Consider the following 26,488-nt stretch of genomic DNA (forward strand, 5'->3'; position numbering starts at 1 on the left):
CTGTTGCGTTACGCCGGAGACCCGGGTTCGCGCCCCAGGTGTGGGGGCCAGAACGGGCAGCGGGGGACACAACCTCGCATGGAACCGTGACTATCACATAAACTCATAGAACAGTAATTGACAGATTGTGTTAAAATAGTTCTGAACAATAAGTGGCTTTTGTTAAGCTTGCAACTGACAACAGGAGACACAGAAAAAAATTTTAGGGCCTCACACTTTTCCTGTTTCTTAAAAAAAAAAAGAGACATCTCTCCCTGCTGCCAGTCAGAGTCTCAAGGCTGCGCTTGACCTGTATACTTGTCCTCCTGGGCAATTGGCGCCAGTGACTTCTCTCCCTGAAACCTCTCAGTGGGCAGTGAAGTGCAGTGACAATATCTCCCCTGCAGTACCAGAGCTCTGACAGCCATGTCGACAGGTTCAGGGAACATGTACCCTTTCTCTTGCCAGTGTTAGCTTCTGTCAGCCAGCCCGCAGAGCATGTATATCACCAATCAATTCTGTCTTATCAAAAATAGGGCTAGGGCTCCAGGCAGAAAATTATAAAAGTACAGAATCTGCACAACTCAAGACAAGGCCATAAGTTACTAATTACTAGATCACAATACAGTATGTATTAACATTGATGCTTCTGTAACTCAAAAGTGAGACTGCAACTTTGAACTGAGTCCTCCTCCATACATTTTTCATAAGGGAAAATGCATCAGTAGTACTGCATTATTTACAATACTTACAATGACGGCTGCCAAATCGTCTTCAGAGTGATGCTATGTGGCCAGTCAGGAAGATGAGCTTGTGCGTGTGAGACTTACCATGCAGTATAGGGAAACACTGTAGTGAAAGCTCACGGTTTTATGGATTTGTGCCACTGGTCTAAAGGTACATTAAGACTGCTATCAAAACTAATTAAAAGCACATTAGGTTTGTGTTTAATAGACTTTTTGTATTTATAACTATTTCAACCCAATCGTTTTTAGCCTTGCTCTTGAATATTTACGGAGAAGAAACTTTATCTGCCTTTATCTGTCCAGCCTCTCTGATTACTACAGGCAGAGGGAGACTTAAGGATGTAAACTGATTTGCCGGGGTGATTACAAAAAACAGACTCACCACCCCACTCACCTGGGCGGGGGTCTCCAGGGTGTAGATATGCTCTCCAGAGACATTGTAGAACTTGACCAGCGCGTTCCTCATGCTGGGCATACATCCTGGATCTGCAGGCATACCGTGCCTCTCAACCCCAGCCACAGCCAGGAGGTCACCCTGCGAGCACCACTGCACAACCACGTCTGAGAACACAGTACCAGTCTCAATAACCCAAGCAGTCAAGAAAGGACAAGACAAGTTTATACTATACAGTACTGTTACAGTTCTTGGAAGTGGCTACTGACGTGTCTTTAAGACTCTAGATACAATGGTTAACACCTGTCTAGGATAAACATTTGAAGTTCTCGGAGCTTCAGAGCAAGAATAAGTAAACAGTGTTTACTTAGTGGTGCTGGGTGTGAGACACACTGATCAAATGAATTGTCTGGTTTACCTTGGTTAATCAAGTTTTGGGTAAATGATGAAAGTGTCATCAACAGTCCAGAGACAGAGAGAAGAAAGAAAGACAAGAGAACACGGAAAGAAGAGAATGAGAGAGAAGAGAGAGGAAAGTACCCAGTGGGAGAAGTGAGCCTGTGGGAAGTCACTGTCCAGCTCATCCGTAAACACTAGATTCTAGTTAAGTATTTGAACGTTGTTAAGAAAGCTTGCCATTCTGTTGATTTTAGGAGACTTTGATTTCCTGTATAAAAAAACCTACAAAGGGCCTCTCGGGTCAGTGGGTTCATTTGTTGAAATGGGGAGATAAAATTCTCCTTCATTTTGTATTATCCAAGTGCACAGAGAGAAATTTAACTGTGGATCACATTCTGTTTGGTTTAGAAGGCAGATTTATCTCTCTTGTTGGCCTGTGTAGGTGTTGTATAGGATTTAAATATTTGGTAGCAGTCTAGGGTTTCCTGATTGGTAAAGACGTAGTTTGTAAACAGCTTGTATGTTACTTGTATGTTGTATGTTTAAGCTTTGTGTTGTTTAGTGTGTGTATTGTCATTCTAATTAATAGAATTAGAATATATAAAAAAGTAACAAAGAAATAAAAAAAACAAAAGCTTACTGCATACTGTGTTGCATTGATGGTTAAACCCTTAAAAATAAAATATAACAGAGGGATAAAGACCCACAGTACAGTAAGAGGAGTAAGGCAATTTGTAAACTCATCAAAGACCTATAGAAGAATTTTCTATATAGACAATAAATAGTGTACATACTCTAAAAACACCAAGACAATACCAAATGAAAATGATCACTATAGTCCTTCTGAGGTGCACATACCCTTCAGTCCTGAGTGGATCACAGCAGGTGAGAGGTCATCATAGTTATTCATTAAACTGATGTCCCCAGATGTGAAGCTGACGGTTAGCAAAGGTTTGATGTTCTGTACTGGAATTGGATAGACAGTTGGACCATCTAGGAAAATGAATGACCATTTAAAGATTTCAATATTTTGTCTTAAAGATATTCTGAAAGTTGAGAACTGTGTCACATCCTTCCCTAAGTCTTTCTCACAATGCTACACTACAACATTTACTCGAAAAGTCACAGTGACTTGTTTCAGTTCAACAAAATTCAGCAATTCATAAAGGCCATTCAGTGCTCAAGGATTTCAAAGCTATTTACGAATGTTCACATGTCACCATATGTCACAAGAATGTTTTACCATAAAACACACCACATTCAATGATGCACCCAAAACAGATTTCTAAATTATCTTTAAGCAAAGAATTTGGACAACTACATACCCTTATCTCTGGCAGCTGTCTTTAGTGAATATTTTTTATGAGTGCACAGATCATACAGAATCTCTATAGTAGGTCCACTACACATTTCAAGTTACCCTTCATTCAAAGCACAGAACCCAAGTTGTTTTCATATGTAGTCTTTGAAGAATATTCTTTAACACTAGTTTTACTTTAGAGAAAGCATGCATCTCTCTATGATTTATCAAAAATAATCACGTGGGAGTAGTACACATGCTTCATATAAATATATATATACACACATACTTGAGCGCTACACTGAAATGATTCATCACTGATGAAACACCAAAAAGAGGTATAAGTTAATGTCTTAGTTCTGGAATGAAACAGTAATTACTATTATCAGGAGTGCAATTAAAAAAAAACATTTATGTTAAGCTACAGGCAAATCAAGACAAAATGCTGTTATGTATATTAAAGAAACCAAAGTATCACTATCATCGTTGTATGAAAAAAGAAGGAAATATAGAGAGATATCTGGATCACATATACAATGACAGAGTGCTTTCTTTAGGGAAAGGAAGAATACTGTGATGAATACTGTTTTTCTAAATTTGTGTATATATATATTTATATGACGTCTTAGCCCATCAGCTAAACCTAGTTTTGTGTTACTGGAACAAGTATGGTCAATTTCACTTTACTGCACAATTCTTTGGTTCTGGAAAGCAAACATGCCAGTATACCCATCCACTTAATTACTTGTATGAGGCTGGACCTGTTCTGCTGAGGTAAAGAACAACTCCCCTGAGGAGTCAACAATACACTAATACCAATACTGATTAATCTGCATTCCAATAATATCAAAGAATAATATTTTACAATGGTTTTGCTGCCTTAAAAAAATAAATTGACCAGATTGTGCCAGCTCAAAGTCAAATTTAGCCAGGATACCGCAGTTAATACCTCTGTTCTTACGAATGATAGGACCTATAATGATCAAGTAGTCATATTCTTTGCTTAACATTGTAAGAACATGAATTCCTAGAGCACTTCCTAGTCTACAAAAAACAATTACAGTTACACATCCCAGCACTAACCCAGCCCTGAACACAGAAAAACTATTCCTAATTGACCATCTGTACTAAAAAATAAAAACACACCACTGGCTGTTCCAAACGGAGGAATATAATTGACACCATATTTTTTTAATCAAAGAAGGACCCTGAACACCTTAGTGACTTGGTGATGTTCCTACTAGCCACAATCCCATGAGCACTCTGTGACTACCCTCAGCCCACAGACCTCAGCTTTGTATGTAGAAATTCAGAAGAGCACATTTGACCCCAGATACACTGTCATAGCCTTTGTCCTTCCATACTCCATAGGTAATGAGGTGCACAAATATAGATAAAAGCTTTAATACTGTATATATACAGTACATATCAAAACTTCTCGTCGTACTTAAACAAGTAAATTGCAGACAAAAAGGCAGCTGCTTTAAATGAGCTTCATATAATAAAGTGAATATTAAGCAAATATCACAGATTTTTGTTGTAAAGAATACTTACCAACTTCTTAATTGCTGTGTGTGTAATTTTAAGTAGCAGAATAGATCTAAGAAAAGAAAACCAAAATGTGTTCTATTTCCAGGTCTTTTGTGTGGGGAAATCAGTTGGCAATGAAAATCAAACGGCACAATATTATCCTGGTCTGCACTGCTGGAATACAGCATTAAATATCCAGCACAGTATACAACTGTGGGTTGTGACCACACAACCAGTTGGAAAGCTTTCCTGAAGTTTCGGAAACTGGTTCTCTTGGCGAGACGCATCCCAGTTCATGGGATTACCTTGTGGCGGGGCATAGTCGTCCGAGTCCGTGTCGCTCTCGCTGCTGTCCTCCACCAGGAAGCTGGGGTAGTTCCAGGACATGCTCACAATGCCCTCGGACTCGTGGAGCAGCACGTGGGCCAGCATGCGCCCATGGCAATCCATCACGATCACCTGTCCGTCCGCGGTGCCAAACAGCACCTGCAGGGGTCCACATGAGCCAGTGAGAACACAGTGTTTCCGGACCCTTCCGAGATGCTGGAATTGCTATTAAAACCCTAAGGGTGACTTACAGCGCGCGCTGGCCTTAATCCCAAATGGTTGTTTAATAGAGTATTTGCTCAGCTGGCCCTAGTTATCTCTTCAATTTAATTAATTGAACAAGGAAGGCGTTAACTTGTTACACGGAGACATAGGACATTGGATGACAACGTTCATGAAATCAATTCAAGAAATACCAACTCACACAAATCTCGGTTAACATTCATTGGGGAAAAAATAAAAAATTAAGAACATCTGAAAGGGGGCAAATACTTTCTCAAGAACAGTAAATTACCTCAAAAATATTTTGCAGCATACATTCAGATGTCAGAGAGTTCTGTGCAATGCTGGGCCTTGAGGCACAATCCAAAATGAAATAAATATTAAAATGCAGCAGCCACCACAAAAAAAGCTAATAATATAGAAATGACCCACAATTCTGAACATGTACACTATATATGGAAATTACATCAACGCAGGAATTTGAGAAAGCTCAAAATATCCCATTTACAATGACAGGCAGTTCCGACATTATATAAAATGCCACAGCATTTCCGCGATTGAACTGGAAAGAAAATAACTTGATATGTTTAAGAGGATCAGGTCACTTGTAGTTTAAATCTGCTTTAGTCACATCAAATCTGCCGCAATCTATCCCACTAACACTAAAGCAACAGTCTACAATGTGTTTTCACAAAATAAAAACAGAAAATATGATGTGATACATTAAAAACACTACAAATGAATAGGGGAATCGTTAGCAATTTTTGCATTTATAATGTCTCCTTCAGCATTTTATAAAACAACAATGCTTAATTTTAAGAACAATCTCACTATTTTGTATAACAGAGGTGATCACATAGACACAGATTTTAAGAACTGGTATAAAGATCAGGAGGAAAATTAACATTCAGTATATTTTGTAGAGTAAAACATCTTTAAATTGACTCAGATGTTTGTTGTGCTCTCTGTGAGCAAATAACAATTCATAGGACAAATACATTTAAACATTCTGTGAGCAAACACCAAAATAGTAGTTTCTGAAGCATAAAACAATGCCTTCAGCAATCTTGACATTCATGTTATGTTAGCCTGGACCATGCAAACTGACAAGATGTGACAGTCTTCTTTTGCATGACTCACTATAGACTTGCACCTCAAAGAGAGAAGAACTATTCAGAAATTAAGCTAGACCGACTTCAAATTCTTCCTGTAATAATGAGAGAAATAAAACTGTATTCTGATGCCCTTTGTGTCATGTGCTTAAAAGTGAAGTATAAGATAAGATCTTATCTTAATATACAATTCCTTGTATTAGGAATTTGTCTTGTCGCATACCCCAACTTGCTCTCCATGAGACACACAGATACACTGACAGGGAGAGAGAAGCTCGGGGTTTAGAGCGCAGGGTCAGCCATTTATACGGCGCCCCTGGAGCAGCTGGGGTTAAGGGCCTTGCTCAGGGGCCCAACGGAATAGGATTCCTCTGCCGGCCGCGGGATTCGAACCGGCAACCTTCCAGCCACAGTGCCACCGCTCCGCCACATTGGGATTTTAATCATTTCTTTAGGGAGTCTGCTGCAATTTCACTCCCCATTCCACGTACTTCATGGGTTTTCACTTTTTCCAAGATTTCAAAATTGATTTGAATAAGTAGACGAGAGTAATAATACATAATAAGTGAAGAGCAATGAGCAATTCTCACAGTGAGAACAGGTTTCAATATTTAAGTTCTTTAATAAGTCTACAGTGTAATATTAACTCTGTCATAGAACCAACTGCTCAAGTGAGCAGTAATGAAGCTGGCTATCATAAAATAAACCAATACAGCACACAACCAATTTATTAAGGAGCTGTGGGTACAATTGCTCTGGATTATGTTCTTCGAAGACAAACATCATAATAAAATACGTCCAGTTATCATAATGCTAGATATATCAGTCTTCCCATTGATTCTTTGTTTCCAGCTCTATTTCAGCGTTATGCATGTGTCTTTAAAGCAGAATGTAATCAATATAAAACAAACAGAAACTAATTAAATTCATTAGAATGTTGTCTGCGTATTTCAGGGTCACAATTTATTCAGTCAGTCCTCCAGCATTAGTATTCAGACTAAGAGCTCCATTGCAGTTTAGCCATAATGTCGTCGCTTTAATAAAGATAAAACTGAATTTCTCATTACAGGGTTAAATGAGGTGTAAACTAATTAACATAATATTTCTCACCAACACTAAACACCTGCTAAAACCTGTACTGTTAATGTATGAATGAGCATCTCACAAAAAGGCTGTCAACAATCATGCTGGTGTAAATCTGATTATTAAAATAATCAAGACTTCTTTAAATGTTACACATTTAAGTTAAAGAGATGTATTTCAGTATTCTTATATAAGATCCATTTTGTTTATAAACATGTATGTAGCCTTTAAAGACTTCTTGATTTAAAATCGCCCCTTATTTCCAATTTTGAAATAAATAAATATTTCAAATCTATTTTAAGAAACTTGCACCTAAGGTACTAAAGCAGCTGTTAACCTATGTATACGCCACTTTGTGTTTTAGCATAAAACAAAGTCAAAATGTTACTCAGCATTTGGTCAAGTCCAAGTTCATGCCTTAGGAACGAACACTTCAAATTTTTTCTCCTCTTTTCTATTTGTGTGCTGCAATAATTCAAGTAAGGATAAGTAATAATTCATGTTTAGCTTTATTTTCTCTATAAGAATGGACTCACACAGCCCTTTAACCATCAGCGTTTAAACTAAAAAAACTCCTTACTAACACAAACTGATCTGTTATGCCACTGCAATTTCATTCTTTCTTGAAAACTGAGACTCAAAACAGAGCACAACTCTACCTGTTGGTCATCTGGTGTCCATATGCCACAGGTTATCTGGCTCTCAAGATTAATCTCTGAGGACCAATGTCTTTGTCCGCTGACTGAGCCAACCAGCACAAAGCCATCCCTGTAGGAGATGAGGGCCTGGGTCCCATCATGGCTCCAGGTGAAGTCACTGACCTTTGAAGAAGACAGAACATATCGCTCTTTAATTGAATCATTTTTAATTTAAAAAATCATTTCTTGTTTAAAATTCCAGGCAACCCACTCAGGTATATTAAGTCCGATACACAAAAAATTTTTTTACAGGCATACTGTACATCCTGTTCCTGGTTCTCTTTCAAGTACCAAGAGCAAAAAGAAAATTATTTAGGTTACAAATTAAGTATTTAACTGCCATGCATGCTCACTCACAACTGAATGCCACATCATGTCCTATACCAAGATTATCATGCAGTCTTTATCTGTTTTTACTTCACATCCAAATGAAATGAAAACATGAACATCATGTAAACTTCAATAATTTCTTAAAGAAAAAATATCTACTGTAAATCTACTGCAGGTACTATCCTGATCTAATGGCTTTCGAGCACATTTTTAGATCTTGCTAAAATGCTTATTTAATTCAGAGGTTTGTGGTAAATTCATAACTTTGACACAAAATGCCTAGATGGTGGAAATTATCCACCAATTCTTTTCCATTGATTAAATAAAAGCAGAAAAACAACAACAACAACAACAAAAAACACATTTCAAATAGCCTATATAATACCTCAAACCTGGCCTGGACCTAAATAGGAAACATCTACCTTCCTATTCCCAACCTTTTCTTGTACAAATTCTGAAGTGTGCAGAGGCAGTTTCCACTGCAATTTCATTCTGCATCTTGTCAGCAACAGTATGTGAACCTTTTCATTTGAGGTTTAGATACAGGAATGAAAAAGCCCTGGTTGAGATAATGACTTGTTGATGTCTTTTGACTCTGGACCACTTAATATTCTTCTTTTTGTGTATTTAAGTGCTGCTTTTGACACAAGGCATCCTGCTGTGAAAATTGAGGGGTCACTGCAACATCCGTTCATTGATCTGGCTGTCAGGGTGTTCCACAGGGTACTGTGCTGGGATCCTTGCTCTTCGGTGTATACATGTAGCCGCTTGGTCAAGTTATTTGCCATTATACTCTTTGGGAATCACTGGTATTCTGATTTGGTACTCAAGCAAACTTGACCGCGATACCATCACTGAGGTTTCTGCCCTTTTTTTGTGTCTTCCAAGGAAGATAGGAATGTAGAACAACATTTTTAAGATTAATTACTGTAAAAGATTATTTTTCATATTCTTCTAACATCCACTTTTCACAGCTGGTTACTTCAGTGTTTTTGTTGTACTGCTGAAATCAAATCGCTGATAGAAATCTGCTGTCATTTTTTACTTTTTTTTAAACATGTTAAGAACGCCACAAGGACACTTCACTTTGTTGAACACTGCACAGTTCAAACATGCTTCATACATTTGATCCTTAAATATTCATACATTATATAGTACTTTACTTCATAAAGGTTAAATTACTAGGACATTTTAATGTTTCCCTGTCTTCCAAATACTAAATGGCATAAATGTCCACAACTGTGTGGTTTGTATACGAAATGTACTCTGCATCATCACATAACTTCTGTCCCATTTAAATTGCACTGGCTCCCTGTGCAGTAGGTCTAGTTACGCTTTGCCTGTTCAAGTATAAAGTAACAACGCTCTAGCTCCAGATTATTTTAGAGATTTATTTATAAAACCTGTGGATTCAGGCCTTCTTTGTCTGCTGAAGACAAGCTATAATAGGCCACAGACTTATCACATGTGGTACCACCTCTGAGGAGATTACAATTTCATTAGAGCCACTGCGACCTGCTAAGATTTCTACAACACTGTTCAAGTCCTATACTTTCAATACAGCTTGTAAAGTAAAATTAAATCTGGCTCTTGCCTTTACTGCTTCTTTTTTCTTTTGTTACCTCTGTAATATGTATGTACTGAAGGCAAATTACAGATATACTGCATTTTTACTCGCTGCGCTTCTACAGTGCTCTAGTTACAAAGGACTTGATTTGTTGTGTTTGTCAGAATACAAGATGTAGGTCTAGACGTTCTAAAAAAACAACTTTCCATCCTGTCATCCAATATCTATTTTCAGAGGGCACATTAGAGAGAGCCTCCACACTACAACTCTCTGACTTTGACAAACAGCTTTATTACATTCAGAGCAACTTGACTCTGGTGTGCTACCTAAAGAAAACCAGTTAAAACTGAAAACATATTAAAGCAGTATTAATTTGGTCCACTTACAATATGAATTATATTCCTTTCTGAAAACATTTGAACAGCGGTGCAGTTATAAAAAAGCACATATTATGAGTACATGAATATTAGCATTCATATATTTAGATAGTGTATTGCAGCGTGAAACATTTTTAATTGTTACTATTTTTGCATTACAGCACAGGGGGACTGAGATCGCGGTTACTGTGCATTTTGAAATACACTGGAGGCATTTAACTGACATTCTTGACTATAAAAAGAGAAGTACAGCTCTCCCACATTATTACCCTGCCTTGTCTTCTAGGTATGTCTCTCGCCTTGTGACTTCTCTCAGAAAATATTCCAGTAGCGACTATGTGGAAAACAGCATTTTGGATTCTATTCTTAGCCTTTCCTGAAGACCACAGGCACAGAATTTCCAGGCCCCCAACTCCATTTTTAAAGATTCAAACGATTTTTTAATACCTTATTCAAAAAAGTTAGTTACATTAAAGGTTGCATTAACATATAATTATAAATTACCCTATGTTTTCACAATTTCCTTTAGCCTTTGTGGTATAGAAAAATTAAGCACCATCTAACCCTTAGAAGGGAGTTCTTTCAAACTTTTTTATACAGAATCTCGCACTGGTGTTTACTAAGATGCTATGGATTATTTCTTACTTAAATCATCTAGCCATGTTGTAAACATCTAGCAGGGAAATGAGGTTCTCTGCAAGCACAAAAAGTTCCAGAAAAATGGAAACTACCCCATGGCAGCACTGGCACAGCACAAAGCTGCCTGCCTCCACCAGTGAGGAGAAGCCTGAATTAGAACTCTGACAAGAGTTTTTTAAAAGAATAAACATCAATTTGCCCACCAGTATAGCATTTTCAGTATGAAAACATCATCTAGTCACTATACAAGACACTAGCAACTACTGGTTTTGGAATCTTTACTTGGCTGATGGACTAACTTTCCGATTTCAACCATCTTCCCTTCAAACATTTCTATATGGTGCCTCCACCTAGCGGGGAAAAATCAAGGAGCCAGCCCTGCCTCCTCACCTGGGCACCCCGATCGTTCACGAGCTCCACAGACCACCTGCCTTCGTACTGGATCCAGACGAATATTCCTCCATCCGCGTCGCACGTAGCCAGTTTCTGAAAGGGTTCGTTCCATCGCACCAGTACCACCTGAAAAGTGAGGGACATCACAGCATCAGACTGAAACAAGATTGGACATACAAAACCACTCTGATTCAAAACTCAGCGACGTGCTCTGCCATAAAATTACAACGCACAGAAAATAATTGAAGCTAGGAAAACAATGTGAAACTTCAAACGGTGAAATGAAAACCTGCGGAAGTCTACCTACTGGAAAGAGCTGAACATTTGGCAAAACCCAAACCTGAAGGAGAACAAATCATGTCGAGTGTTTCTGTAATTACAAGACTCAAGTACTACACAGGTTCTTAAATGCGAGAGACTGCAGATTTATTTTTCATAAATCAAGGTGAAAGGATAATTTGCCGCTTCCAATTTGACATTGTGCCTCAAGGGCGTATCCATGCGAGAGGCAGAACAGGGCCCATGTATTAGTTTCTCTGACAGTCCTATATATCCCAGCTCATGCAAGAGTTCGCGGCAAAATGAAATCTAGTAAAATTATCATAAATTTGTTTTCTTTAATCCTGTTAAAACTGCCAAGGAACAAATTGTTCTCTTTCGCTAGCATTGCCTACTACCTTGGAATAATGTGAACACGGCATTTAAGTGTTCTAAGTGCACGCTTCAGAAACTGAATATTCAGTAGCACTTTCCTGAAAGAGACATTAAGAGTTTCCACTCGAAGCATTCCTTAGTGGCTCATGCGTGACTGTGTGAAGCACAGAGTGATTCACTCAATTGGTAGCTTGGTGGGCCGAATTTCAATTTTACAAGCAAAATTGTGAATATGTTACTCAGAACAACCAATATGAAAAAAAATACCATGTCAGGCATATTTCGAATTGTGTTTTTTAACACATACGGGCTACGTAATCTCTATTTTTTACGGTCTAAGCCAGACACGAACTCCAATGAAAGAACTCAGTCAATTAACTATGACAGCCTGGATGACAAGCTTGGTAAATGGGATGTGTAACTTGTTTGCAAAGAAATCTTTGTGTGTAGAAGCACCACACAGAAAAACCTTTCAGAAATTAAGGACTTTTTTTCATAGAAATGGGAACTCTTAATTACCACAAATTCCACACTTTTTGACAATCCTGAAAGAATTAAATTCAACTGCCTAATGATACTTTGAGGCCATCACATCATGTAAATTTGAAGCATTTCAATACAGCTGGTTAGAGAGGTATTTGTTAATCTGAACTAAAGGAGCAATCAATCCTGGAAGAATGAATGGGGCCAATGAGTCTTAGCAAGTCACTGGAAAAGTTTGTTTCTACAACTACAACCTTCTTTTGCCTTTCCCCAACACTGTTACACTATTGCTCTCCTATAGTTTGACACCAATGGCAAGGAGCCATGATCAAATCTTAATGGCTACATTATAATGGCATCTTGAGAGCAGAGCTCATGAACTAAAAATTAAAGCTTCCGAGTGTGTAATGAAATATGAATAAGGTTACCTTGTAAAGTAAGTGTAACTTAGTTTTGGGAGGCAAACCCAGTTATAGTGAGGTACTGGTTCAGGGTTCCCACTCATTTTTACCCACAAAATTCCAAAACTTTTCTATGACTTTTCCATAACTTCTTTTCCTGCATAATTTACATCTCGCACGTCCTGGGTCTTCATCTTCCTGGACCCATAGCTTGTATTTTTCATCAGCTAACCAGAGGTCACTGAAAACACATTTAACCGGCATTTTAGATGGGCACCAGGCTAGCCTACGGCTCACTATAAAATTCCCGTGAGACGCGACACTATAATGTGTCATGTTGGCAACAGCAACACTGTAGCCTCTTTTTAAAAGTTTGCTAACTTATGAACAAAATGACATGATACAGCCATGGTAATTTGGGGTCAATTAAAAAAATGTCCATGACTTTTCCAAAACGTAATGGATATTTTATCATTTTTCCTTTCAAAACTTTTCCAGGTCCGGAAAATGAAATTTCATTTTCCATAACTTTTCCAGGATTGCCATGAGCGTGGGAACCCTGCAGGTTCCACAATGCTCAAGTCTTCGCTCCCATTTCCCACATTAACAGAATTTGACTCAATTAAACGCAGTGTGGTGGACAGAGTGAATAAAGGCATTTTCAGATGGTAAACACTGCAGAGCAATAATCATGAGGATGGCTTAAAGATTAGACATTTTCAGGACTGATGACGGGGAGGGCTGTTAAGACTGTGCTCGATTTCTGCAGAAAAGAGTTACCAAATGGCACAACATTACACTAGGAAGAGACATTAAGTGTGTTACTATACGTGAAGAAACAGAATACAACATCAAAAAGCTCCAGAATTGTTGGTACAACAACTTTTTAAGGCATCCTGCAAGTTTCTTGCTCATGGAAAAACATTCATCGTTTGTGGGTGCATTTACTGTACTTTAAAACACTAAAAAACAAGCTAGTATTTTAAGAAATGTTATGAATAATGTTGTATGTAAGCTTGTTTCCTTTGGACATGTACAGTATATCATACCAGCTCACAAAACACTGTAGCAGCTATATACATAAAGAAGGTTTGTGTTAAACTGCTTAATTTAACCCGCTTATCGAAAACATGAGCAATTAGAAATTTAAAATGACTAAAAACAGCTGTTATGCATTATGACTTACAAATTATTTTCATAAAATGTTATTGTTCAATCACCTGAGGTCCCTCTTCCCCTCCCCAAAGATGCGTGTATACCACTGCAACTAAATTACATGATTGGAGGCAACTGAAAATTATTAGATTAATTCTGTCACAAATAGGGGGGGCAGGCAGGTCTGAGAAAAAAAGAGTGAGAAAACAAAATAATACATTTATTAACAATAACACAAACTAAAGGACATGAAATTTTACATCCATACAACATGAAACAAAGCTATTTACAGAACAATGTTTCTTGGAGGCCTAGGTTCTTAAGACCCAGAAAGCTGAGAAAGCTAACCCAGTAACCTGAAACCCTACATAATGCCTCAACGGGCCAAGAAGATAAATATAGAAATAAATAAGATAAATAAGATAAAAGAGACCTTGTCTCCTAAAAAAAAAAGAATATATTCCAGTGCAAAATATCCCTAAAACCTGGATGCCCATAAATGAAAGGAAATCTACCTCCCTCTCTTCTTCTCTGTCCTGTCCTCTCCTTTAATCTGCGCTGCCTGCGATGTGTTAAAAGACAAATGGCTTGAAGGAGAGCATATCGGAGGAGTCACACTCTCGTGTGAGGTTACAGAGTTCATAGTCATGAGGCGAGACGTGAAAAACACAACTGGCGATTCTTAAATCGTATAACAGAAAAACAATGCTGTTAAAAAAGAAAAAAAAGCATAGATTAAAATGAAACAGTGGAGTAAGCAGAATTTTTAAGTGGTGGAATGGTGGATTATATCACATGCAGGATATTAACTTTACTGTGGGCATCGGAAACCATTTTGGAAACACAATTGTATCGTGAAGCAAAGTGGTCTGCCACTCCCTTGCATTATAATGGTATAATGCTTTAATTCACTGTAATGGTCTCAAAACCACAATATAAAAATATAGGCTGTACATTTCGCTTTGCCTTATAGGCAAAGGAAAACTGGCTTTATCATTCACGCTGCAGCCCACCATCAAATTGACGAAAAGGTAAGAAGATGATGATGTGACATAACGTACATATTCAAAAGTTAAGGGAAAGGTGGGAGACAACTGGTCAGACAGAACCAGGATTTATAATAATGCCGAAAGACAATAGGAAAACACTACCTAAGACTGCTAGGCCAAACCAGTCTTTATGGATTTCATAAGCTTATGTTACATGCTCTTACATTTAAAGTGTTCAGCTAAGAATGGATGAATGTTTCTTTCTTGTTGCTTAAACTTAGAAGGCATCCAGTTCAGAACAGGATTATGCATCAGTTACTGATTGATTTAATTGGTTTTATTTTGCCCTCGCAGATGAAGCCACCATAAATTGTGAAACGTGTTGAGGTTGCAGTAATACAGTAAGTTATGAAATCGCTTTTAATATTTTTTAACTTGAGTGCTACCCAGCATTTTTTTTTTGGTATTGTGAATATAACTGATTACATAGCGCACTCTTCAGCCCTGTTCTGCCGCAGCCTTGATATATTGCTGACAGAATAAGAAGATACCGTTTCAAACTAAAATGCACAGCATTAGGTCTATATACAGTCCGTAGAATGAAAACGGCAAAGTGGTATGATGCCCGAAGAAGCCGACAGAGGTCCTTTATCTCCACAGGTCTGTCTTGTGTTAATTTGCTTTAGGTAAAAGTCACCATCATGCTCATTAAGGCCCAGGCTGCTGCCATTGCAAATAAACCTGATGAAGTACTTGGATGTTCAACTAGCTCTGTGGGAGACAGCTCACAGATGAGTGGGCCACAGCACACGGGTTTGTCTTGTATTACTCATTTCTGCAGTCACAACCTTGAACAAATGGACTTCACCACACAAGCTGAGTAAGCATTTTATTTCCCACCCTTGCATATCAAAACGTCAACAAAATCCTCAATATTAATTTTGCTTTCACAAGGGAACAATGACATTCAATCTTCAAACCACTTTCCTTGTGATGTGGGTTCCTATGGAGTGAGCAGCCAGAAAAGCACTTTTGTTACTCTTCATTCATTTATGTTTCCTGACTGTCCTTACTGCCTGCAGTTAGTCACGGGGTGATGTATTACATTATTAATGGGATCGTTGATAAGCATTTAAAATGCGTCAAACACAATACTTTTCTCCATCTTCTTGTGACAATCTGGCAGCGCAGTTTACAACAATGCTGCCAGATCAGTGGATTGAATGAGAGGCATGCTGAGGGAACAGAGAATTGCCTGTAACAAATAAGGTTTGGAAAATATTGCAGCACTGTCATTCACACTAGACAGACATCAAAAACTTGAGCCCAATAGCATCATCCACCTGGTGTCCCACAGGACAGAGGGGATGCTTTTCTCTTCAAATCCGCATTTATCCTCCGGCCTTCTGCCTAATCCTGGAAGATTTAACGGAGGCAGGTCTGAGGACACTAGATTATTTTTAGACAGGTACAGGACTGATCGCAACAAACTTTACAGACCGTGGATGGAAAACATGCTTTGATCCAGCCACATGCAATGTTGTATTAAGGAATAAAAAAAATATCAGGCTGATGCTTTTATACAAAGCCGTATTTTCTATACACAACATTCCAACAGAGCTGTACAAAGCTGGACATTATACTGGAGCAGTTTGAGTTGTTCAAAGATAAACCAGCAATATTTCCACCCTGGATTTGCATCCACAATTTTCTAATTATGTCTCCAAAACCATAACAACTACAAATGTTTCTTAAATATTGATCCTACCAGCAAGAGCACTTTAAAATCAGTTTGACCAGATATACAACATACTGACACAAAAGCACTGAAAACCACAAAATTGCAGCAGTCAAAACAGGTTTACATATAAAAAAACACGGGCTTAATTGCGACAGCTTGAACTACATAATCTACATAACTTGAACTACATAATCAAGTCTGAATTATTCCGGCTTCTAAAGTGGACGTACATCAAAGAGAGGCATCCAGCCAACAGATCAGCACTGCTAATCAAAGGACAAAATACCAAAACGTTTTTCAAAATGTACCTGAAGACAACCATCCTAAGGAAGATAAGAATTAAAAAAATCATTAATATGACTACAATCAGGCTCTAACACGATACAGGAGGAAAGACAGAGACCACTTGGACCATTCGGCACTACTTCATATCCAAATACTTCCGTTTTTGCTTTCCATTTTTTCCATTAGTAAAGAACTAGATTGCAGTATGATCGATCTCTCTTGTTGCTTCTGGAGGGGTGTGAACAGAACTCAAGACACTTTCCCACCATGAGTTCCTTCAGTTGCCAGTGTGATGCGTACTTGTAGACACCCCCCGAGACGGATCTGCGAGCCAGATCCCCCGACTGTGGATTACCCGACTGTCGGCTCCCTGTGGCGACAATCCCATCAACGGTGATCTTTAGTCGTATTAACTTAAGGACTCAAGAAATTGGGACAGAAAAAATCTGGAGGATTTGAAGAAAGCTAGGGCTGTATACCTTTACATTTCAATTGCTGCAGGAGAAAACAGGCCTGCAAGCTTATTCTGCACAACTTGGACGTTTCTAAACCCCAAACCCGTTAAGTATAAATTGAACGTGACACTAGAACACGGTCTTAAATTTCTTTTTGATAAAACTGAGCCAGTTTTTAAGTGTAAGTTACAATCGGTATTTAAGTATTCTAATAAAAGGTTTTTTTTTCACTAAGCCATATGTTTTCATTTTTAAATATCTGGAACAGTCATTACGATACCCCAGTGCTGGAAAGGGCTGCTTCTGACTTGCGGAAAATTCTGGTTACGTAAAGGCTTGTGGAAAAGGAACCTTTACGTACATTGAGGAACGGGTGTTTAACAATTTTGGGCGCTGAGTTCAGCTTCAGGTGGTTCAGATACTTTCAGGTCCAGGTGCTGTTTATGTGAACTTGACAAATACCTTTGCTGACTCTAGTTGTAGCTTACAGTGCTGGGAAGGTGATTTACTTAGCCCTCAATGAGATAACGTTGACAGCGCTGTCACGGGAATGCTGCAATAATTTCCACACCTTTCCAGGACTGTAAGCATCACCATTTCTATCCCATTACCACCACGGCTCGGGAGGGGAAAATTTTGTTTTGCTTTTCAAGCTTGGTAAAAACTTGTCAATAAAACTTACGAATATATTAAGTCGTTATAGATGTTCAACACCCTGCTTTACACATCCAGGTCATTAACTAAGCATAAGGTAGTAGTGGCGGCAGCACTATTCCTCTTACTGATGCCATTAGTTTCCCTCCGATTAAATCTTCATTTCATGCAGACTGCTGGGAGCAGTAAATAGGATGACCCACAATAACTAACAGCGCTCATCTGTTTAAAGTCCAGCACAGCACAAGGTCACAGAGTTATGCAATGGTCATCATAGCAAAAAAGCTTAATTAATTCAGTGAATTTGATAAAGAAGAAGAATGTCATACAAACGGAAAAGAACACCACATGCTGTTACACAACATTAGTATATGAAGCCTTGATAAATGTAACCTGTTTGGGTAACACTTTACTTGAACAAGGCTTAAATCATAACGCCTTCATTAACAGCACACATGATAAAACAACATACAAGAAAATACAATTTAACACAAGCACCAGGGCCAGTGTTAGGGAGCTGTATCTGCATTCATTCTGAGCTTTCAATGCCTTAATGGGATCTTCCTTCATTTTTACCTTACTTCTCTGTACCTGGAATTTTGCTCTTAGCTTTAAGTTGAATGTAAGTCTCATTATGAAACCGTTATAAACAATTGCATGCCTGGAATGTCATTTGCAAAAAATGGTTCTAGAGAATTACATATGTGGTGTTGTATAGTGTTTCTGAAGGACTTTTACAGCCTCATTCAACTAAAGCATAACTTGTGTTTTTATACAATCTACCATCTGAAAACCCCCTTTCTAAGAGGAGTCTGTCCCATTGTACAAAACAGCATACGTCAGCTAAAATGAAGTCAAATGTATTTTTAAAATTATTCAAGCTTAATATTAGCCTTCTGAACACTCAGGCACTGACCCAAATGCCAAGATATTTAATTACTCCCAAAACATAGGAGGAGAGATTATAGGTCAATCATTTTGGGCATCTGGGCAGCGGAGCACATTTAGCAATAGACTGCTCCAGCTACGGTGTTCAAGGGAACGTTTCCGCAGGTCTTTCCTCCCGGCAGCTGTCAGGGTGTATAACGCTGCCCTAGGCTAGGACTTTTAGCCCTTCATTTGCTCCTCTATGGACAGCATGTTTACTCCATTGTATTTTTTGGACAATCAGTCTGTATAAACCTATGCACATTTTGCACATATTTTATTGTTTTTACAGTGACTATGATCAGCACATTTTGCACACACCTATGTATTTATTTATTTTTATTTATCTTGTTTGTCTTTTGTTTTATAACTATTCTGATGTCTGTTTTGCTTGTCTTGGGCTGGACTGCTGTAACACATCAATTTCCCTACGGGATTAATAAAGTATTATCTATCTATCTATTTTAATTCTAGAACAACTACAAGCCTACATCTTGTGACAGATTTCCAACTTGATATAAACACTAAGAATAAGGTCTTTTCTCACCACTTTTCCTGAATGCTGTGATACAATTTTTTAAATCTTGTTCTCTTTTAGGGGGGAGAGTGGGGGGCTTAGCCACTGGTGTCACCCAGTAATACTCTTCTTAACGTCCTGTTGTAGATCAGCTCCACTTGTGTGACACTTGTGTGACATAAAACCTAAAACGGTGAGATATTTCATAAAATTAAATAAAATACAGTACAGACACATAGCTATGTGGATAGAAAATGTAACAGCTTGGTAAGAAGGGGACCTTCACTTTTTCCAGAGGGTAAAAATTATTTAGATTTGTAAATCCAGACTTCTACAATTATATGAAATTTCTTTTCTACTTTTTATATTAACGACACCTTACAACCTGGAAATGACCGATACTGAAAGGCACCGGCCTCAAGAACGGTCTTACTTTTTTTAATAATTGACATGGTATTGAACCTGGCTGGTCTGACAAATTTCAGTTTCCACAGGTGAGGGTTGCATTGTGTCGAATGTCGTGACAGTAGCAGTATGTTTAAAGGGTAAGAGTCGAGCCACTCAATTCTATCCAAACAGTGAAATTCACCTTTCAGAAGGACAGTAACCCAAGTCAAAGCTACACTGCATTGACTTAAGACCAGGAAGCTGAATCTGATTGAGTAGCCCAGTCAAAGCCAATTTGAATCCCATTGAAAATCTCTGGAGAGACTTGTAAACTGCTATCCATAAGTGAGGCACACCCAACTTGAGAGAACTTAATCAAGTCTACCAAGAATAGAAAAAACTGCAGCAAGCTGTTGTGTAAACTTGGTAGAGACTAACCCAAAAAGACTTTGCTGCCAAAAGGTGCTTCCACCAAATATTGAGTTCATGGGTCTGAATACTACTGAATACTGGAATTAACATATTTCTGTTTTTGTCAATTTAATTTTTTCTGATGTTTAGAGTAAATTCTTACCCTTAGGAGTCTTCAGTTTAAGCACCCGGGTTTTGAATTAAAAACAAATGGGACACCATAGGCAGGGTTTGAATGCATCTCCAAGATGCTGTCTTTGCAGAATTCGTGCTCCAAAAATAAAACAAAAAAACTACAAGCTAAAAAAGATACAACAGAATGAACACAATTAGGATACTGTAGAAAAACCCAGAATAAAGCACATTGAGTTGCTCATTGAGTACTCGCTTTAATAAAACTGTTCTTCCGATAACAACTCTAAAGAAAGAATTAGATATCCTACAAACCGCAGCTCATAGCCCTTCACTTTGAGGTAAATAGCACAGGCCACATCAGCTTCTTTAAATTAATTGTTGTGCTTTTATTGCCAGCTTTATCTTCTGTCAAGAGAAACCTTCCCAAAATGAAATAGGAATAAAAAACTGCAGTCCAGAAACACAAAAGCTCATTTCTGGTCTGAAGAATGTTCGGTTCACTGAACTTTTACTTATTAAGGACACTGTAAATGCTGGCTGCACCTATTCTGCCTCTGAGCCATAAAGCAAGAGACCACTGACAGCATTTATGGAGCAGTCTAAGAACTGATGTTTAAGAGGTAGTTTCATTTTGGCATGGCATCCATCAGCTCCTGAACTCAATTAGAGAAAATGGCTGAGCTGGACAGTCCAGCAGGCTCAAGATTTGCAGCCAGACACAGGGCAGCAGTTTTCATGGGACGGTAGGAACATGACTCTGGCCAAAGCGATTAAAAACATGATCTGGACAATATACAGCTCTTCCCCAGAATGTCTGAACTGATCAAAGATCAGTGCGGTATACACTGGTATATTGGTATACATACCAATCAAATCAAAGTGAAAGGTTTTATTTACAGCCATCTTAAATTGAAAAAGCCATGCATGGTGCCTAGTAAAAGTATTCACCCCCTTTCAAAGATGAACCATTTTGTTGAATTACAAATGATGCAGATACTTGCAAAGGTGTGAATACTGCAACATTTTCTAAAACATTTTCTGTGTCGTTTTTGATGCCACTGCAATTCTTACACCCCTAAATGAGTTAAATTTTGATTAAAAACATTAACTTTAAAAAAGATGTGTAGACTTTAATTTTAATTCAACAAAATGGGGCGTCACTGAAAGAGGAGAATACTTATATAATTATTACTTATAATACTGTATATGACTCAGCTTTCATGCTAACAAATACAATTACAAGCTTTTGCAAGTCACCATAGTTTATCATTTCATTTCCTAACCTTTTGACTTTTTTTGAAGAAGCAGCACTACTTTGCATAACTGCATGACTGAAACTGTTCTCCATTTCAAACATGAGAGATGCCTAAGGCTTCGCACTGCTCAATGTTTCTCACTTCCTCACGGCTGCGGTCAAAACACACAGTGGGATCTTAAAGAGCACAGGCATTTAGTCTGTGCCAGATAGTACTTGCCTCTTCCCAAATTCCGAACTCTTCAGTTCTGAACCCCTAGGTCCTAGCCAAGATTGACTCTGCTGAACTTTGGATTTTTGGAAAAAAACTCACAACTCACTTTCACACGACTTTCACCCGGGCTCTATCTTCTATCACGTCCGTGTCTCCCCCCCCCCATTTCAGTGAAAATACCAAAAAAAACAAGTTTCCGGGAGCACCTTCATCACTGGCCCTACGTTCTTCTGCACAGTCCTGTTGCTCTATAGAGGCTTTTCCAACACAGCTGCTAGCCAACCTGTATTACGGAACCTACCACTGCGGACCACATAAATCCCATGCACTATATACTCTCCCCCCACAAATTGTAAAAAATTAGCCATTCTTACCTCGGGACAACCTCCCAAACCACTCTTCTGACTGCACATTTGCATAAAACGTTCTTACATCGTTATCCTGGTGGTAACAGCCACTGCATTAGCCTTGAACTTCCTGAAGATGAACACCGCAGTTGAAACTGGGACTTCTGCTGGATTTATGAGACTTGTTGAGATCCTTTACCTCACATCTTTAGTTAGTGTTGTGATTTTGCCAATGATGTTTTCTAGTCTTTCACTCTTGAGTTAGCACGAACAACACTGAACAGGTCAAGAAAAGTTTCTCCCAGTGTTCACTTGTGTGGTAGCCTTACAAAAGCACTTCCAAAGTATCTGGGCTTTAAAGCACATTTGTAATGTTTTTTGGGTACCAAAACGAGAGACTGCAACATGAAAACTCTAAACAACAAACATTACAGTAGAAAAAGCTGATATGCAAACATTACAGCAGAAAAAGCATTAGTCAGCTGTAGTGGGGTCATCGGCCTTGACTGCAGAACCAGCAGATGTGCACAGTAAGTCAGCAGTGAACCCAGAAAGTATTGTACTAAGATAGCTAATTACTGCTTGAAAGCCCCAGGGGTGTGAACATTTACAGTGGCGTAGTTAGAAAGTGTGGAGCATTCTGAAGCCCATGAATAAAGATCTGACTTTTCATCCCATGTTTTTCAGAGGGAAAAGTGCATGAAATCCATTTGTTAGGCCTATCAGACTGTTGGAAACGCTCCTTGTTTTCAGACTAAGTTGTTTTGTCTCATGTAATCCCTCCCTTCGTCATAACCCAGAGAACAGATGTAAACAGCCCTGCGCCCAGGGAATTGAAAAAGGGCACTGTGCTGTAGAAATGGGACTTCCATGTCCCCTGCTGTTAACGGAGGCATTCGGTCATATCTTGCTTTTTCTTTTTCATTGGTTTTTCTGTTAACTCATTTTACAAATCTGCAGAAAACTATCTGCTCACTCGCAATACATTCCAAATAAAATGTAGTTCTGAGAATTCTGTTTATCAGAACATTTTGCAGCAACGCTTTGACACATGGGGATAAAGATCAAGCAAATGAAATGTGTTAATTATCCAACTGATATAAGCATTGAGAATAATAGATAATTATTGATATATACTGTAGACACAACCACTCAAAAAGCAGAGAAAAAGAATGGGGATTGGCTGAGAGAAATAATACAAGCCAGTGAAATTCTCAAGAATTCCTCACAGTTTTGACTGCAGCCGTGAGGAATGTTAGACTTTTAGAGTAATCATAATCAAAATGCCAAATGTATCCAATGTAATCGGGTCCAGCCCACCTGTCTATTTGTCCCTTGGGAGATTCTGAAAGCAGTGCACAGAGGTGACCAAAATGTGCTAACGAATGGTTCATAATTGTTTCTATTCGCAGGTGAAACTTACAATGAATATACTTATACTTACAGTGATTTTCAGGAACGAAAAACATTTTACATTGTTAACCAAAAAAAAAAAACACCTAAATCCATAAGATGAGATCAAATTTTATAACTGCTGTAAATTCTAAGTTAACTGCTTTGCATAAATTACAATTACTCTAATCAAGTACGACTAAACGTAGTGGTAATGCACAACGTTAAAAGTAATGAATCAGAAATGGCGATCTATTTGTGCTACTCTGACAGGCAGATGTTTCACACCGTAGCATTTGCACTCCTAAAATGCAAATATTTCAGGACAGTGCAGATGTAAATGTCTGATCTGCTGTAAAGACCTTTAGAAAACTCGATTTTCTTCAGGTAATGCTTTTACCACAGATCAGCATCACTCAAACAATTTCCTCTCCCTTGCTGCAGCACTGAGTCAGGAGATGCACTGGGAGAGCCAATGTGCAGCCAGTAATGCCTCAGAAAGACATGTCTGGAACACCCTGTCTCAGCTGTGATAGAGGCTTCTTTAGTTTTAATGTTTTCCCCATGTCCCAAGTATACCCAGGGGAAAGCTGCACTGTGTAGTCTGTATAAACAGAGATTTTTACTAACAGATTGTTTCTAATGGCGTTTACATAAATTCCATGTTCCTTTTTTATTTCAAAACAGGATTTAAAAGGACTTCTCTGAACACCTCAACGTACCGTGTACATTCTCCGGCAAAAAGAAGTGTACATGTGGCTTTAAGTTCAAAGACACGTTGAGTGTTGATAAACTGGCTACAAAGCTTGTGAATAACAAGGGTAGAGGCATGTTTAGAAATCACGGATGAGTCAGTCAATCTCAATGAGCAGTGGGTACAATTATGTGCTCGTCAGCTGAGGCTGTATACAACTTTTACATAATTGTAGACTCTATAAGTAGAGATTCCTGAGTAGTGGATACACAACAAGAGATTAAGGCTCTGTCATTTTGATGAGAAGAGTCCAATCCACAATGAAGAATCAAATCCCAAAGCACATTTGATTTCATTTAAGTAAAATATGCTTTAGATCAACAAATTTAAAATGTGAATTTATAGCACTGCAAGTGGATAGGTAAGTCGTGTGTATTTAATCTATTTAAAGAACACACTGGAAGGTAAGTTGAAGGATTTCTCTTTTCAACATTTTAGCTCCTTCTAAAGTCCAATTCTGAAAATTCCTCAGGGAGCCAAGGAGCAAAATGTCTAAGTAGTTTTCCTTTGCATCAACCGACTGTACAGATACAACTTTATTTTAGTTCATCTCTTAAGGCACAAAAATAATGGTACCTTTGTAAGACAGTATAATGACATCCCTTGCTAATAAAATAATGAGTAAAAAGAGACCAAATATCAGAGGTTTATAGAAAACCTCTGAAAGATAACTTAGATTCTAAGCAGACTACAAATGTGCCTCAAGTCTCAGAAAACCTTAGTTTCTAGACTTCATAAGAATAAAGGAGAAAAAAATATATAAATATAAAAAAGGGTTTGGTGTATCTGAGATCACTTCCTAGTCAGATACTCCAGCTGAAAAATTAAAGTTCACAGCCTCCTACACTTTAATTACCTTCTTTAGAAAAAGACAGTGATGGAATAATTGACTGGGCAGTTTTTCATGCACGAGTATGTGCTGCATACTGACATTCACATTAGAAGATGGCATTTATGCAGCAGCTGTATCAACAAATCTTCTTTCCCGGGCAGAAAAGCAATTCAGCTGTGTGAGCCCCGAACTGAAGCTGAATAGCTGCAGAAGCTATTAAATACACCAAGTACGAGCTTGAGCTTTGAGCATTAGAAAGAAGACACTCTTTTCACTTTTTATGAAGTGCCAAAGGTAACATGAGGTGAACGCGAGCACTGTCATTTATGTGAAAAAGCCCTCGACATTAGCGAAAATGAAAGGTAATTTGCAATTTGTATAAGAAAAGCATGGGTGGAATGGTGTCACAGTGGTTAGCATTGCTGCCTCATAGCCCTGGGGCCCTGGGTTCAATTCTGGACCTGACATGCTATTTGTGTGGAGTTGGAAAGTTCTCTCCAGGTTTGTGTGGGTTTCCTCCCACAGTCCAAAGACCTACTGGTTAATAGACTTCAGGGAAGACTGGCCCTTGTGTGTGTGTGTGTGTCCGCCCCGTGATGGACTAGCGTCCCATCCAGAGTTTTCCCACCTCGCGCCTGTTGCCAAGGCAGGCTCTGGCTTCTTTGTAACCCTGAATTTGGAATTTTGGAAGGCTGCTAGAAAATGGATGGATAAGAAAATCAGGATTGTGTTATTTACTAAAACGATCTATTTGATAGGGAGAGAGGAAGAAGGCAAAAGGTAAGGGTCTTTCTCACAGGGCATTACTGACACCATCAGTTTTTCACTTCTCTGAAAAGCAAAATTTAAGAACACGATATACAGGCTTTCCAGTTTTAGTCTCCTCTTTAAAATCAGCTCATCTTTACAAGTGATCAAAAGGGGAAAATAATAGGTATGTACTGGTACCATTTTCTCAAAAATCTTTCTAAACCAAATATTTGTACTGGGCTTACATTTTTATCTACCCTAGATCACACTCTAAAAATATATTAGACAGGTGAGAAAAACTCTTGTCTCTTTACCATCACTTCTAAATACATGTCTATAGGGGCAAAGGAAGGTGTAGATCAAAGCAGTATTAACTGTGCTATGAAATTTAATGAAGTGTCGAGTGCAAATCAATGTAATGCACACAACATTGAGCATCTGTAATCTATTCGTATTTTATTAAAAGATGTTTCACAATTCCGTTTTTGCAAAGATAGCCAATCCATATCGAACAATTCACAACAGACAGGTCTGTACAACTAAACCACATTGAAAGCTAACGTGGGACTCAAATGAAAATATAGGTTTCCTTAAATTATCTTTAATATCATTTGACGTGTTGTCATTTTATAGAAGTAGAAGGACTGAAGTAGT

At 38.3% G+C, this 26,488-nt stretch overlaps 1 protein-coding gene across 1 annotated transcript in view; it reads right to left on the reverse strand.

Annotated features, from left to right (window-relative positions):
- The window catches only part of tulp4a (TUB like protein 4a), a 64,698-nt gene that overhangs the window by 20,958 nt on the left and 17,252 nt on the right, over window positions 1-26,488 (reverse strand). The window contains exons 4-8 of the mRNA XM_088908437.1: window positions 11,094-11,222; window positions 7,752-7,913; window positions 4,654-4,834; window positions 2,377-2,511; window positions 1,120-1,286 (exon numbers count right to left, since the gene is read on the reverse strand). Of these exons, the coding sequence (XP_088764563.1) occupies window positions 1,120-1,286; window positions 2,377-2,511; window positions 4,654-4,834; window positions 7,752-7,913; window positions 11,094-11,222 (774 nt within the window). The remainder of the gene's footprint in view (window positions 1-1,119; window positions 1,287-2,376; window positions 2,512-4,653; window positions 4,835-7,751; window positions 7,914-11,093; window positions 11,223-26,488) is intronic.

This window comes from Atractosteus spatula, chromosome 2, assembly GCF_055471065.1.
Source record: "Atractosteus spatula isolate fAtrSpa1 chromosome 2, fAtrSpa1.hap1, whole genome shotgun sequence".
In the NCBI taxonomy this organism is placed as follows: Eukaryota; Metazoa; Chordata; class Actinopteri; order Semionotiformes; family Lepisosteidae; genus Atractosteus; species Atractosteus spatula.